Source organism: Oncorhynchus kisutch, linkage group LG28 (assembly GCF_002021735.2).
Source record: "Oncorhynchus kisutch isolate 150728-3 linkage group LG28, Okis_V2, whole genome shotgun sequence".
NCBI lineage: Eukaryota > Metazoa > Chordata > Actinopteri > Salmoniformes > Salmonidae > Oncorhynchus > Oncorhynchus kisutch.
This window is the reverse complement of record NC_034201.2, coordinates 428629-442010: the sequence shown is the minus strand read 5'-3', so window position 1 is coordinate 442010 and position 13382 is coordinate 428629. Positions and strand designations below refer to the sequence as shown.

Genomic DNA, 13382 nt, shown 5'->3' with positions numbered 1-13382 from the left:
TTAACTACCCAAGTCAGTTAAAGAACAGATTCTTATTTACAGGGAACAGTGGGGTAACTGCCTTGTTCAGGGGCAAAACGACAGGGATTTGATCCAGCAACCTTTCGTTTACTGGCCCAGCTCTTTAACCACTAGGCTACCTGCCGCCCCAGTAGAGCAGAGACGTGTGCGTAAAGTAGAGAATAAACTAATAAAACACATGCGTCGGGACCTTTAGTCCGGAAAAAAAAAATGGCCAACACAAAAAATAAACACTCCATTGTTATACCAAACACCTTTACCGACCTGAGTTGTATGCTTCATGAGATGGTATTAATTAATGACCTTTGTCAAGAAAGGGAAAACAGTTGGCATCTGTGCCTCAGAACATTACAGCCTATAGTCCGGCACAAAAGAGAAGGATTGTTTTGGCAGCTTCTCAATGCACCACCGTCAAAACAAATACAAATGGCCTGGGCTGATTCATTAATCTTTGTAAGAAAAGCCAGAGTTGAATACGTTCTCTTTTTTTTTTTGTCCAAACAATGCAAGCACAAAACAGAACCCAAAACATTGGCCAGATTGGTGCAATCTGTGAGTTAGCCAGTGCGAGTGAGGTGAGGCTAGGAGAGGCGAGCCTCTGAGCCCCCAGTCCTGGGCAGCAGCAGTGTGACCTTCCTGCGTTGCTCCTCTCCGACAGAGGGGGAACGGTGGGGAATCTGTCTGCTTGTTATGTCAAGAGTTATAAATGTGCTTTATAGGGCTCATTATCCAAACTAATGGGCTTGGGGTGACATCCTTGAAATGGACTTTCACAACACAATAAAGGAGAAGGCAAGCGGCACTCCAAAACGCTCGCTCCAAACCGCACCCCTCCGAATAATCCTCACCTAGGACAGATTGACTGCAGGATGGACTGTTTATGTAAATGAAGATTTATTTACTAGGAGGGGGCTTGGCAGTGGGAGCTGGCAGTTCAAATCAATCCTAAACCAATGGAGTGGGATATGGGATATAGGAGACGGGATACAGGCCACAACCTTCACATCCCTGAGAGAACACCCACGGTTTTTTGAAGCAAAAACAAAAAGTACCTTCACGAGTGCAATATATCTAAATAAACATAATATTTTCGATCTTAAATAGGATGATCAAGTAAATGTGCTTCAACACTAAATGTATATCCCCTGTTATCCGCACACCTGGAGGCATAACCTGAGCAGAGACATTAAAAAAGGTCCAGCTTGGAACTAACATCTAATAGTATGATTACCGTCCCCCTACCCACAAGGCCAAGGCAGGCTTTATTGATCAGAACTGTAGTTCATAAACAGTGTTCATAAAGCACGCAAGTCACACACATAGCAATCACGGTCACAGCCTTATACACAGCCATGAACAGTTACGACTTTGATAAACATCTCAACTGGAAGGAACTCTTTACTTCGGCCAAGTGAAAAAAACTAACCCCCCTCCGCATGACTTACCGGACATGACTGTCACAGGCAAGTTCTCCTCTGTTGGAAGTGACTAGGATCAAAGCGCATTAAGACTAAGGGATGGATAGTGACAGGAGTGAAGCGGCTGGTCAGTGGAGTCAGGAGATACAGGCAGACAGACAGGACAGACAGACAGACGGTGCAGGTGTCTGCTGTAGTAGTGTGGAGGAGCAGGTCCAGGACAGGACAGACGAGTGGCAGCTGGGATGTTAGGTCACATCATCCACTGCTGGTGCTGCATTATTAATCTCCCTCTACCCTTTTCAGCTTTATGTATGTAATAAGAGGAGACATAAGGAGGTAATTTATGACGCCGGGGAAATTAAAATCATTGTTCAGCCTGGCAGACACCTTGCCAGTTTTTTCCACCTTCGCAAAACTTTTTCCCCCACTGATGATGTATTAGGCTTGCCTTGGAACAAGGAGCAGAGTGGACACCTGTGCGGCGCACGTGGAGAACGGCGCGGGCCCTCTCGGCCACGCCTCACCGCTCGTTTATGGACTTCTCTCTAGCGCTGACTGACATGGCATTGGATCAGCTCCAACCTGAAACGCCGTTCACACAGAAAACTAGGAGAGACTGGGGCTGGTTCTGACTCGGGTCTGTGCCTTAGCGCTTGCCATTGACTTTGCACGTATCAATGGTTTAAAAATTGCGCTTTGACTAGAGGGGACCAGTCAGTGTGTGGCGTGCATTAGGCGTCGCAGGGCGCTGGGTAGTAAGTAGATAAAAACCATGAACCACGAGCACTCTAGGAAATCCCAACCGGCTGCACGTGGATACGTCAAATGAAAAAGAAAGCCGTAACCAAAGACTTGAGTACTATTAGCATTTTGCACAAAGAGGAACACATTATCAAAGGAACTGCACTTTCCAGTCTGAGGTCCCAGAAGACAGTATTTCCCCAATGGCCAACATCAGAGACCGGCTGTAGAGACAGGGGCTGGGAGTTTCAGTCTTTGGGCCGAGTATTAGAGCGAAAGAGAGAGCACATGCAGTATTACTCCTCACGACACTGCTCCACCACAAGATTCCTGGCCCCCAGGGTCACCCACCACCAAGATGAAAGAATCTCAATATCGAGCCTTCCAAAAAAAAAAACTAATCTAACCTAGTTTATGACAACAATCTACCTTTGAAACTCATTAAAAGGGCTTTCTAGTAGGGCCTGACGCACATTATCAGCGCAGATTAATCAAGGGAGACTGGAGATGAACTCTCATTTTTTAAGAGGCAGTAACAGAGGGCTTTTTTGTCTTCAGATGAAAATCAATTAGTGGAGGTAAGGCCACGAGGAAAAACCAGCATCACTCATCGCCAGCCCAAGTGGCAGGGCCTGTGATTTGTCTTCCGAGCTTGGCTGCTTCAGGTGGGGGGTGGGGGGTTTGGTTCTCCCGTCTCCCAGAGAATTAATTTCGTATCTATATTCCGGACCCAGTCTTCTTTCCTTGTTTTGGAGGACCACATACACAAATTACTTCTAATCGAGGTTGCTCCCTGATTGGAGGGCTGGAACAAAGGGGCTTGACGAGAACAGGGCAGCTTTTTTGTTATCTCAGCCCTGAACACAAATCCATCTCTTTTTTACTGCTTTGTTCTCACACTTCTTTATTGTGGAGGGGGAGGGGAGAGGACTGGTGTGTGTGTTGTGGTGAATTGGCGATGGAATACTCACTTGCCGGACTCCTTGTCCAGAACCAGACACTGAACTGAGTGGCGAAGACAATAGATCCCTCCAAAGACAGCACACATCCTGAGAAGAATACACAAAAGAGACAAGTCCTTTAAGACAGTGGCCAGTGAGTGAATAAACATATAGGATATTCACTGCCATGCATTATAAAATACTCCAAAATGTGTATTTGACAAATAAAATGTAACTTTTTTCAAATCACCTCAAACAACTTAATGATGGTGACAATTACATATAAAAACTGTGGCAAAACTTTGCAAAAATCAAGTGTACTTGGGTTGAATTACTTTGAAGTAAAACAGTGGTGAACACAGTGCAGACTGTGCGCTTTGGCCAGGTTAATGTGAGCTCCCACCCACAGAGACGCAGCTGCATACAGACAGCACAGGTCTATGAGCCTGGCACGGGCTCTTTCAACACAGTGGGAATAACGGAGAGAGATGGCTGGGGTTTAAGGGAACTCTGCCAGCTGTGACGGACCGGGGAGAGCAGGTCGAGAGAAAACAGAGGGAGGAATGGAGAGGAGGGACCAAGACACGCCTACCTCACAGACAACCACCACCGTTGCTCCTAAAAAAAGGTTTGTACCTGCCCCATAGATGAATTACCAGACATGGCACCTTAATAAAACATCAAGAGAATAAAACTCACAGGCAATCATCCAGGCCCATCGCATGGCCTCTACAGAACCCCATTCAGACGCCAGGGAACCCCTTTTGATGTCATTAACCCTAACTGACAGACGTTTAAGATGATATTACTCTAATTAACTGGCCGCTGTCTGTCCCAATGATGCCATCCCCCGGCTGAAAAGGCGCCGTTGAAGCGCGGCCGGCCCTGACTCGCCCCCCCCCCCCCTTTGGCATCTGCGACATCACTCTGCATCGCTGCTAAATTAACAGTTGTGAAAATCTGGGACCCCTCTGAGCCCCCGGTCTTTATAGCCTCTAAATGGCATTTCAGTTCCTATCAAGGCGGGAATCAGGGGACGTGATTTTTTAATACGGTGGCAAAACAATAGGGGCCATTAATAGCCGAACTCCGTGACAGTGCGCTCGGCGATGATTTATGAGTTTGTGTATAATTTGATTACGCTATTAATTCCACTGATTACAGCTGTAGCTAGTGTGGAGAAGGTCACATCCAAAATAAATCTTCGACAACTCTCCTCTCCCCTCTCATACAAAACAACTGCCTCCAACTAGTTATTTCTGTAATTAAAAGGTAATGTAACAAGAGCAGAAATAAGCTCGAGGCTCTAGCGGCAGTATCTCAAGCAAGGCAGAAATAAATAGAACAGCCGTAGAAGACTGGCAGTTCTCATTTTCTTGACAACTCAATCCCATACCTTAGACGATGGCAGAGAACGCATTTACAAGCTTACATTGGACGTGTCCACCTCTAGGTCTTGAATCGCTGCAGTGTTCCCTAGACTCCTCATCTCATAGTCATGACATTGACGTCCGGGGGTGTTTCTCTCAACCTTTGACAAACCTGTAGGGCCAGCAAGTGCTGTGCATACCTCCTCCTCAGATGGAGAAATGCTTGAAAAATTATACATTCGGGTTCCTTTACAGTTCAGAGATAAATCTGTAAAGTGTACGAGAGAGTGGGTGTATTGAGGAGCACTGCTTAGCAATACCGTGTGCTTCATGCTCACTTTGGGTCTCCTGTAGATGTTCCAGTGCTGAACTAAGCCCGGACTCAACCCTTAGAAGACCCGGTGGAAGAGAGGGTTCTGTAGATGCATGCATTCTTCCACCACGGCCATGCAGGAGAAAAGGGTGGGAGGTTTTAAAAGGGTCCTGGGAGGATTTCAGATGCTTTTCAGAGGGTTTTACCGGCAGTCACGGACGTGGACAATAAATCCTCACCATGTCCAGGACACGCTAAACAAACAAAATTACAGTGCGTACACAGAGCACTTACCTGTCAAAATCATTGCTGGAAGATTCTGCTGTAATCTGGGGAGCTGGGAGGCAGAGTGGGGGGCTAATGGTTGGCCAATAATTAAAAGAAAACAAAGCCCCATGCCGCCTGGCGAGGCCTTCTGCACAAAATTAAATCCTGTTGGATCCGAATAAATTAGATGTTTATTGCTCCATGAGTGGAAAAAAAAAGATGAGGAAATATGATCTGTGACTGAATGCTCAACAGACAATCATCTGCACTAATTAATGCATTTCCCCATCCTCTCAATCTGTTTCATTCTGACTCTGCTGTCTGATTGGAGCGTGGCAACACGGCATGCAAATCAAAGCGTGTCACGGCCAAATTCTTTTTCAGGGTAAATGAATGGAGGTCTAACTCCCCCCACCCTCTGCGGTCACACGCCATAGAACGGTGCGAGGGACAGAGGCAGAAGACGGACTACTGCAGTCAAAGCGCCAAAGGTTATTTAGAAATTAAAAAGAGTCTTCCCTGTCAAAACTTGAGGAATAATCCAGGCAAGGACACAAAAGCATTTCATCACTTTATTAGCAGTGCTGCTCGCTGATCTGTGAATAACCTGAGAGAGTGAGCATTATTGAGTTTGCACGGCCATCTATCCATCCATCACCTGCAAGGCAGGTATCACATTGATGGATGATCCCGCCTCCCTTCCACCCCTCACTCACACCGCTCTCAAATACTTTTTCTCCCTCTACCTCGGACTCCCTACCCCGCTTCTTTTGTTCATCACTTTCAGACATTTTCTACTGCTTCTTCTTGTACTCTCCATCCACCTCTTCACCATTCTAACGTTTCAAAAACACAAACGTTGGAACCTTCGCTACCTACACTGTTTGGGAGGAGACACTGAGAACAAAAATGACCTCGACTACAGACCAACAGAGTCAGGGTTTGAGCTCAAGGTGAGGCGTTACGTTTTTTATTCCAAAAATATTTTAAAAACTAGAGGTTAAAGTAACAGCTCAATTCCAACTGTTACCACCTGTAGAACAAAAATAAAGACATGGCAATCCAGTATGCATGAACAACAGAGTCACTGCCACTAAGAGGGAGAGAGACAGATTTGTGCGGCGACAGACAGGTGTGATCATGTGTCGGCTCTTTACCTTGCTTATCTGAACGTCGGAGGAGTAGATTAGGGGGAAGGAGTGGGAAAATCAAATATGCAAATGACTGAGCCTCGAGCAGAGGAACCTTTATTAAAATTCTAAAAGTCAGGTAGAAGATGAATCCAACCTCCATCTCGTACATGTTGGAGTTATGTCTCTACATGTACTCTGACAGGTAAAAGCAGACGAGCTCCATTCTGTTGCTCCAACTATGTATTCATAATTGTCTATGAATAACTAGAACAAAAAAAGTTTATTAGAATAAAGCAACAATTCTGCAATAATTGCTTCAACCACAACCAGTTTCTCAGGGAATAAATGCATTTCACAGCTCAAGCACATACTGCCCTCATTTCCAACATGATTCATTTAAGGTTAAAACCCGGTCTGTGTTATAACGCCCCTGTACCGTGAGGTGTGCAGCCAATCTCCATGGTGGATTTAGCACATACTGCCCTCATTTCCAACATGATTCATTTAAGGTTAAAACCCGGTCTGTGTAATAACGCCCCTGTACCGTGAGGTGTGCAGCCAATCTCCATGGTGGATTTAGCACATACTGCCCTCATTTCCAACATGATTCATTTAAGGTTAAAACCCGGTCTGTGTAATAACGCCCCTGTACCGTGAGGTGTGCAGCCAATCTCCATGGTGGATTTAGCACATACTGCCCTCATTTCCAACATGATTCATTTAAGGTTAAAACCCGGTCTGTGTTATAACGCCCCTGTACCGTGAGGTGTGCAGCCAATCTCCATGGTGGATTTAGCACATACTGCCCTCATTTCCAACATGATTAATTTAAGGTTAAAACCCGGTCTGTGTTATAACGCCCCTGTACCGTGAGGTGTGCAGCCAATCTCCATGGTGGATTTAGTCGGATGCAAATTGATTGCGTCGCAGATGCATGGCACTGACTATGACAGCACTGCAGCTGCAAAAGAACATTTACCTTCCATCTCCAGGGTCAAGGCTGCTCTGTCGTATGTGCAGCTCCGCTCGGGATGTTGGCACCCATGCATTCAGCTCAACACACCTCCATGGTGTGGATATCTCCCATTCAGAGGATGGAAATGCAGGCAGGCAGGCAGTCATATGCATAACCCCGAGACAAGTGTTCAAGGCTAGGCTATATCCAGCTGCATCCACGGCCTTTTGGGAGCTGTTCTCCCATTGCCTGGCTGTGAGCCGCCATGGCCCAGTATGAGCAGCAGCCGTGGGGGACTGAAGCTCACTCGGCTCTAAGTGCTACAGTTTCACAGGAGAGCTCCCTGAAGACCTGCAGTGCTAAAAGCTGCCATCCAGAGCCCAGTGGAGCAGAGAGACTCGAAGTCAGAGCACAAACCCAGGTCTCAGCGCCATCCCCCTAATCACAAAGATCACCTCCCATCTCTAGTACCCTGTCAAAATAGGTCTGGCCCCCAATCCAAACACATAGTTGGAATTCAGTGACTTTATAGTCGTGTGGACATTTTGTTATGTACAGTAGGATAGACTCATCATCATGTACCAGTGGTGTGAGGTAAACCCAGACATGAGGAACCACTGACCTGCAGAAGCACTGAGGGATCTCCCCCAGGCCGTAGAGGGGGAACAGGAAAGGCGTGTTGCCGTAGCGCCCCAGACAACGCAGGAAGTGCTGCGTGGCTCTCAGGCCTTCCACCGTGCACACCTCCGGGATCACCATGGCAATGGAGTGAAGGATGAAATGCTGCAGGTTCTCCGTCAGCTTCTTGGTCTGCAGGAAGTCCCAGAAGGAATGCTCCGAGAAGTCTGGAAAGGAGAGAAGGTAGGAGTGAGGGAGAGGCCTAAGATGGAGAGAGATCAATTCATCAAACCAAATGTTATTTGTCACATGCTTCATAAACGACAGGTTTAGAGTTACGTAAGTGAAATGCTTACTTACAGACCCTTCTCAACAATGCAGAGAGAAAGAAAATAAAAAGGTTCTACACTGAACAAAATATAAACGCAACAATGTAACATCTTAGTCCCATGTTTCATGAGCTGAAATAAAAGATCCCAGAGGTTGTCCATACACAAAAAAAGCTTATTTCTCTCATATGTTGGGCAAAAAATGTGATTACGTCACTGCTCTTGAGCACTTCTCCTTCGCCAAGATAATACATGCACCTGAAGTGTGGCATATCAAGAAGCTGATTAAAACGGCATGATCATCACATTGTGCTGCGGACAATAAAAGGCTATTCTAAAATGTGCAGTTTTGTTACACAACACAATGCCACAAGTTGAGGGAACGTGCAATTGGCATGCTGACTGCAGGAATGTCCACCAGAGCTCTTGACAGATAATTGAATGTTAATTTCTCTAGTACAAGCCACCTCCAATGTCATTTTAAAGAATTTGGCAGTACGTCCAACCGACCATAGACCACGGGTAATCGCGGCAGCCCAGGACCTCCACATCCGGCTTTTTCACCTGCGAGATCGTCTGAGACCAGCCACCCAGACAGCTGATGGGTTTGCACAACCAAATCATTTCTGCACAAACTGTCAGAAACTGTTCCAGGGAAGCACATCTGCATGCTCATTGTCCTCACCAGGGTCTTGACCTGACTGCAGTTCGGTGACGTAACCGACTTCAGCGGGAAAATGTTCACTTCCGATGGCCACTGGCACCATGGAGAAGTGTGCTCTTCACAGATTCATCCCGGTTTCGACTGTACCGGGTAGATGGCAGACAGCATGTATGGCGTTGTTTGGGCGAGCGGTTTGCTGATGTCAACGTTTTGAACAGAGTGCCCCATGGTGGCGGTGGGGTTATGGTATGGGCAGGCATAAGCTACGGACAACGAACAATTGCATTGTATCGATGGCAATTTGAATGCACAGAGATACCCTGACAAGATCCTGAGGCCCGTTGTTGTGCCATTCATCCGCCACCATCACATCACATCATGTTGTTTCAGCATAATAATGCACAGCCCCACGTCGCAAGGATACCTACACAATTCTTGGAATCACCAGACATGTCACTCATTGAGCATGTTTGGGATTCTCTGGATTGGATCGACATGTACGACAGCGTGTTCCAGTTCCCACCAATATCCTGCAACTTCGCACTGCTATTGAAGACGAGTGGGGCAGCATTCCACAATCAACAGCCTGATCAACTATGAGAAGATGTGTCGCGCTGCATGAGGCAAATGGTGGTCACACCTGATATTGACTGGTTTTTTGAATAATGCCCCCTACCTATTATTATTTTTAAGATATCTGTGACCAACATCTTAATATTTCTGTTCCCAGTCATGTCGAATCCATAGATTAGGGCCTAATGAATTTACTTCAATTGACTGATTTCCTCATATGAACAGTAACTCTGTAAAATCGTTGAAATTGCTGCGTTGATATTTTTGTTCAGTGTAGAAAATGAAAACACGTAATAAAAGTAACAAACACACAATGAGTAATGATAACTTGACTATATACGCGGGGTACCAGTACAGAGTTGATTTGCAGGGGATACGAGGTAACTGAGGTAGATACAGTATGTACACATAACTAGGAATAAGGTGGCAGATAAACAGTAGCAGCAGCGTATGTGATGGGTAAAAGACGTTTGTGCAAAAAGGGTGAATGCAGATAATTAGACAAATAGCTACCCGGACTAACTATTTAGCAGTCTTATGGCTTGGGGGTAGAAGCTGATCAGGGTCCTGTTGGTTCCAGACTTGGTGCATCGGCACGGCTTGCTGTACGGTTGCAGAGAAAACCGTCTATGAATTGAGTGGCTGGAGTCTGACAATTTCTAAGGCCTTCATCTGACACCGCCTGGTATGGAGGTCATGAATTGCAGGGAGCTTGGCCTCAGTGATGTACTGGGCCATACGCACTACCCTCTGTAGTTTTTGCAATCGGATGACAAGCAGTTGCCATATACCAAGCAGTGATGCAAGCCTGTCAAGATGCTCTCAATGGTGCAGCTGTAGAACATTTTGAGGATCTGAAGACCCATGCCAAAAATATTTTCAGCCTCCTGGAGAAGAGGGTTTGTTGTGCCCTCTTAACGACTGTGTTGGTGTGTGTGGACCATGATAGATCCTTAGTGATGTGAACACCGAGGAACTTGAAGCTCTCGACCCGCTCCACCACAGCCCCGACGTGAATGGGGGCGTGCTCGGCCCTCCGTTTCCTGTAGTCCATGATCATCTCCTTTGTCTTGTTGAGGGAGAGGTTGTTGTCCTGGCATCACACTGCCAGGTCTATTCATCGCCGGTGGTCAGGCCTACCACCATTGTGTCGTCGGTAAACTTAATGATATTGTTGGAGTCGTGCGCAGCCTCTCAGTCATGGGTAAACAGGGATTACAGGAGGTGCCTAAGCACGCACCCCTGAGGGGCCCCAGTGTTGAGGGTCAGCGTGGCAGATGCATTTGTCTACCCTCACGATCTGGGGGAGCCCATCAGTCTCAGCCTCCAGTATTTATGCTGCAGTAGTTTGTGTCGGGGGGCTGGGGTCAGTTTGTTATATCTGGAGTACTTCTCCTGTCCTATTCGGTGTCCTGTGTGAATCTAAGTGTGCGTTCTCTAATTCTCTCCTTCTCTCTTTCTTTCTCTCTCTCGGAGGACCTGAGCCCTAGGACCATGCCCCAGGACTACCTGACATGATGACTCCTTGCTGTCCCCAGTCCACCTGGCCATGCTGCTGCTCCAGTTTCAACTTCCACCTGACTGTGCTGCTGCTCCAGTTTCAACTGTTCTGCCTTATTATTATTCGACCATGCTGGTCATTTATGAACATTTGAACATCTTGGCGATGTTCTGTTATAATCTCCACCCGGCACAGCCAGAAGAGGACTGGCCACCCCACATAGCCTGGTTCCTCTCTAGGTTTCTTCCTAGGTATTGGCCTTTCTAGGGAGTTTTTCCTAGCCACCGTGCTTCTACACCTGCATTGCTTGCTGTTTGGGGTTTTAGGCTGGGTTTCTGTACAGCACTTTGAGATATCAGCTGATGTACGAAGGGCTATATAAATAAATTTGATTTGATCAGTACAGGATCCAGTTGCAGAGGGAGGTGTTCAGTCCCAGGGAACTTACCTTAGCTTTAGTCAATGAACAGCATTCTCACATAGGTGTTTCTCTTGTCCAGGTGGGAAAGGGCAGTTTGGAGTGAAATAGAGATTGCGTCATCTGTTGGGGTAGTATGAAAATTGGAGTGGGTCCTTGGTGTCTGGGATGATGGTGTTGAGACCAGCCTTTCAAAGCATTTCATGGCTACAGATGTGAGTGCCAAGGTGGCGATAGTCATTTAGACAGGTTACCTTGGCGTTCTTGGGCACAGGGACTATGGTAGTCTGCTTGAAACATGTTGGTATTACTGACTGGGTCAGGGAGAGGTTGAAAATGTCAGTGAAGACACTAGCCAGCTGGTCAGCTCATGCTCAGAGTACGCATCCTGGTAATCCATCTGGCCCTGTGTGAATGTTAATGTGTTTAAAGATCTTACTCACGTCAGCTACGGAGAGCGTGATCACACAGTTGTCCGGAACAGCTGGTACTCTCATGCATGGTTCATTGTTTCTTGCCTAGAAGGGAGCATAGAAGGCATTTAGCTCCTCTGGGCAGCTTGCGGCTGGATTTCCCTTTGTGATAGTTTGCAAGCCCTGCCACATCCAACGAGCGTCAGAGCCGGTGTAGTATGATTCGATCCTAGTTCTGTATTGATGCTTTGCCTGTTTGATGGTTCGTTGGAGGACATGACAGGATCTCTTATAAGCGTCCAGATTAGTGTCCCGCTCCTTGAAAGCGGCAGCTCTCCCCTTTAGCGCAGTTCGGATGTTGCCTGTAGTCCATGGCTTCTGGTTGGGATATGTACATGCGGTCACCGTGGGGATTGACATCGTCGATGCACTTATTAATGAAGTCGATGACTGATGTGGTAAACTACTCAATGTTATTGGATTAATCCCAGAACATATTCCAGTCTGCACTAGTGAAACAGTCCTGAAGCTGAGCATCAGATTCATCGGACCACTTCTGTATTGAGCGTCACTGGTACTTCCTGTTTGAGTTTTTGCTTGTAAGCAGGAATGAGGAGGATAGCATTATGGTCAGATTTGTCAAATGGAGGGCGAGAGAGAGCTTTATATGTGTTTCTATCCGTGGAGTAAAGGCAATCTAGAGTTTTTTTTCGCCTCAGCTGACATGCTGGTAGAAATGAGGTATGATGGATTGAAAACTTTTTTGGTAAATAATATCGTCTACAGCTTATCATGAGACTCAGAACCTTAAAACGTCCTCCAAAGAGAGACACACCTCTCCCCTTGAGTTTACCCGACGATGCCTTTCTGTCCTCCAGACAAAAATAAAAATCTGCTAGATACATATTATGCATGTCCTTGTTCAGTCACCACTCCGAGAAACATAGGATATTAAGGTTCTTCAGGTCACGTTGATATGATAATCTCGAACGGCGCATATCCAGTTTATTCTCCAGTGATTGTACATTCACCAATAGAACGGAGGGTGGAGGCGGTTTATGTACTCGCCGACTTAGTTTCGTCAGGGTGCCAGCACGTCAGCCTCTCTTACGCCACCTTCTTAGAGTCTCGATGACTGTGGCCTGGTCCGGGGGGAGCAGTAAGTCCTGCGCCTCCAACTCTTTGAAGTAGTAATATTCATCCAAATCCTGGTTAGTGACTGGTGTTCTGATGTCCAGAAGCAATTTACAGTCATAGGAAACATTATGTACAAAAAAACTGTTCAGATCAACGCAAAAGTAGATTTGGACCGGAGCCTGTAAAACGGCTGCTATCCATTGTAGCGCCATTCTGAGAAAGTAGAGGAGTGAGGGATAGAGGACTGAGATAGGGAGAGAGAGCACTGAAAAGAGAGTACCAGGGGTAAAGGACTGGGATAGGGAGAGAACATTGGGGGTAGAGGACTGGAGAAAAATCACCAGGGGTAGGGGAGAGGGGGGAGGGGTTCCTACCCTGGTATTCCTCTGGGTGCTGCTCAAAGTCCAGGCAAAAGGTGAGGAACTTCATCAGCATCCTTTTCTCCACCACTGTCAGCTGCTTGCTGCCAAAAACATCAGCCCTGGAGCAGGGCACCTGCAGACAGCCAGGGAGGGAGGGGGAGAGAAAGAGAGGGAGAGAGAAAGTAATTGTGAGGTTGTGTGAGGG

The 13382-nt window shown here is 46.8% G+C and overlaps 1 protein-coding gene across 1 annotated transcript in view; it reads right to left on the bottom strand.

Moving 5' to 3' along the window:
- The window catches only part of chm (CHM Rab escort protein), a 39670-nt gene that overhangs the window by 16736 nt on the left and 9552 nt on the right, over positions 1–13382 (bottom strand). The window contains exons 7-9 of the mRNA XM_020463908.2: positions 13190–13310; positions 7785–8007; positions 3155–3232 (exon numbers count right to left, since the gene is read on the bottom strand). Coding sequence (XP_020319497.2) covers positions 3155–3232; positions 7785–8007; positions 13190–13310 — 422 coding nt within the window. The remainder of the gene's footprint in view (positions 1–3154; positions 3233–7784; positions 8008–13189; positions 13311–13382) is intronic.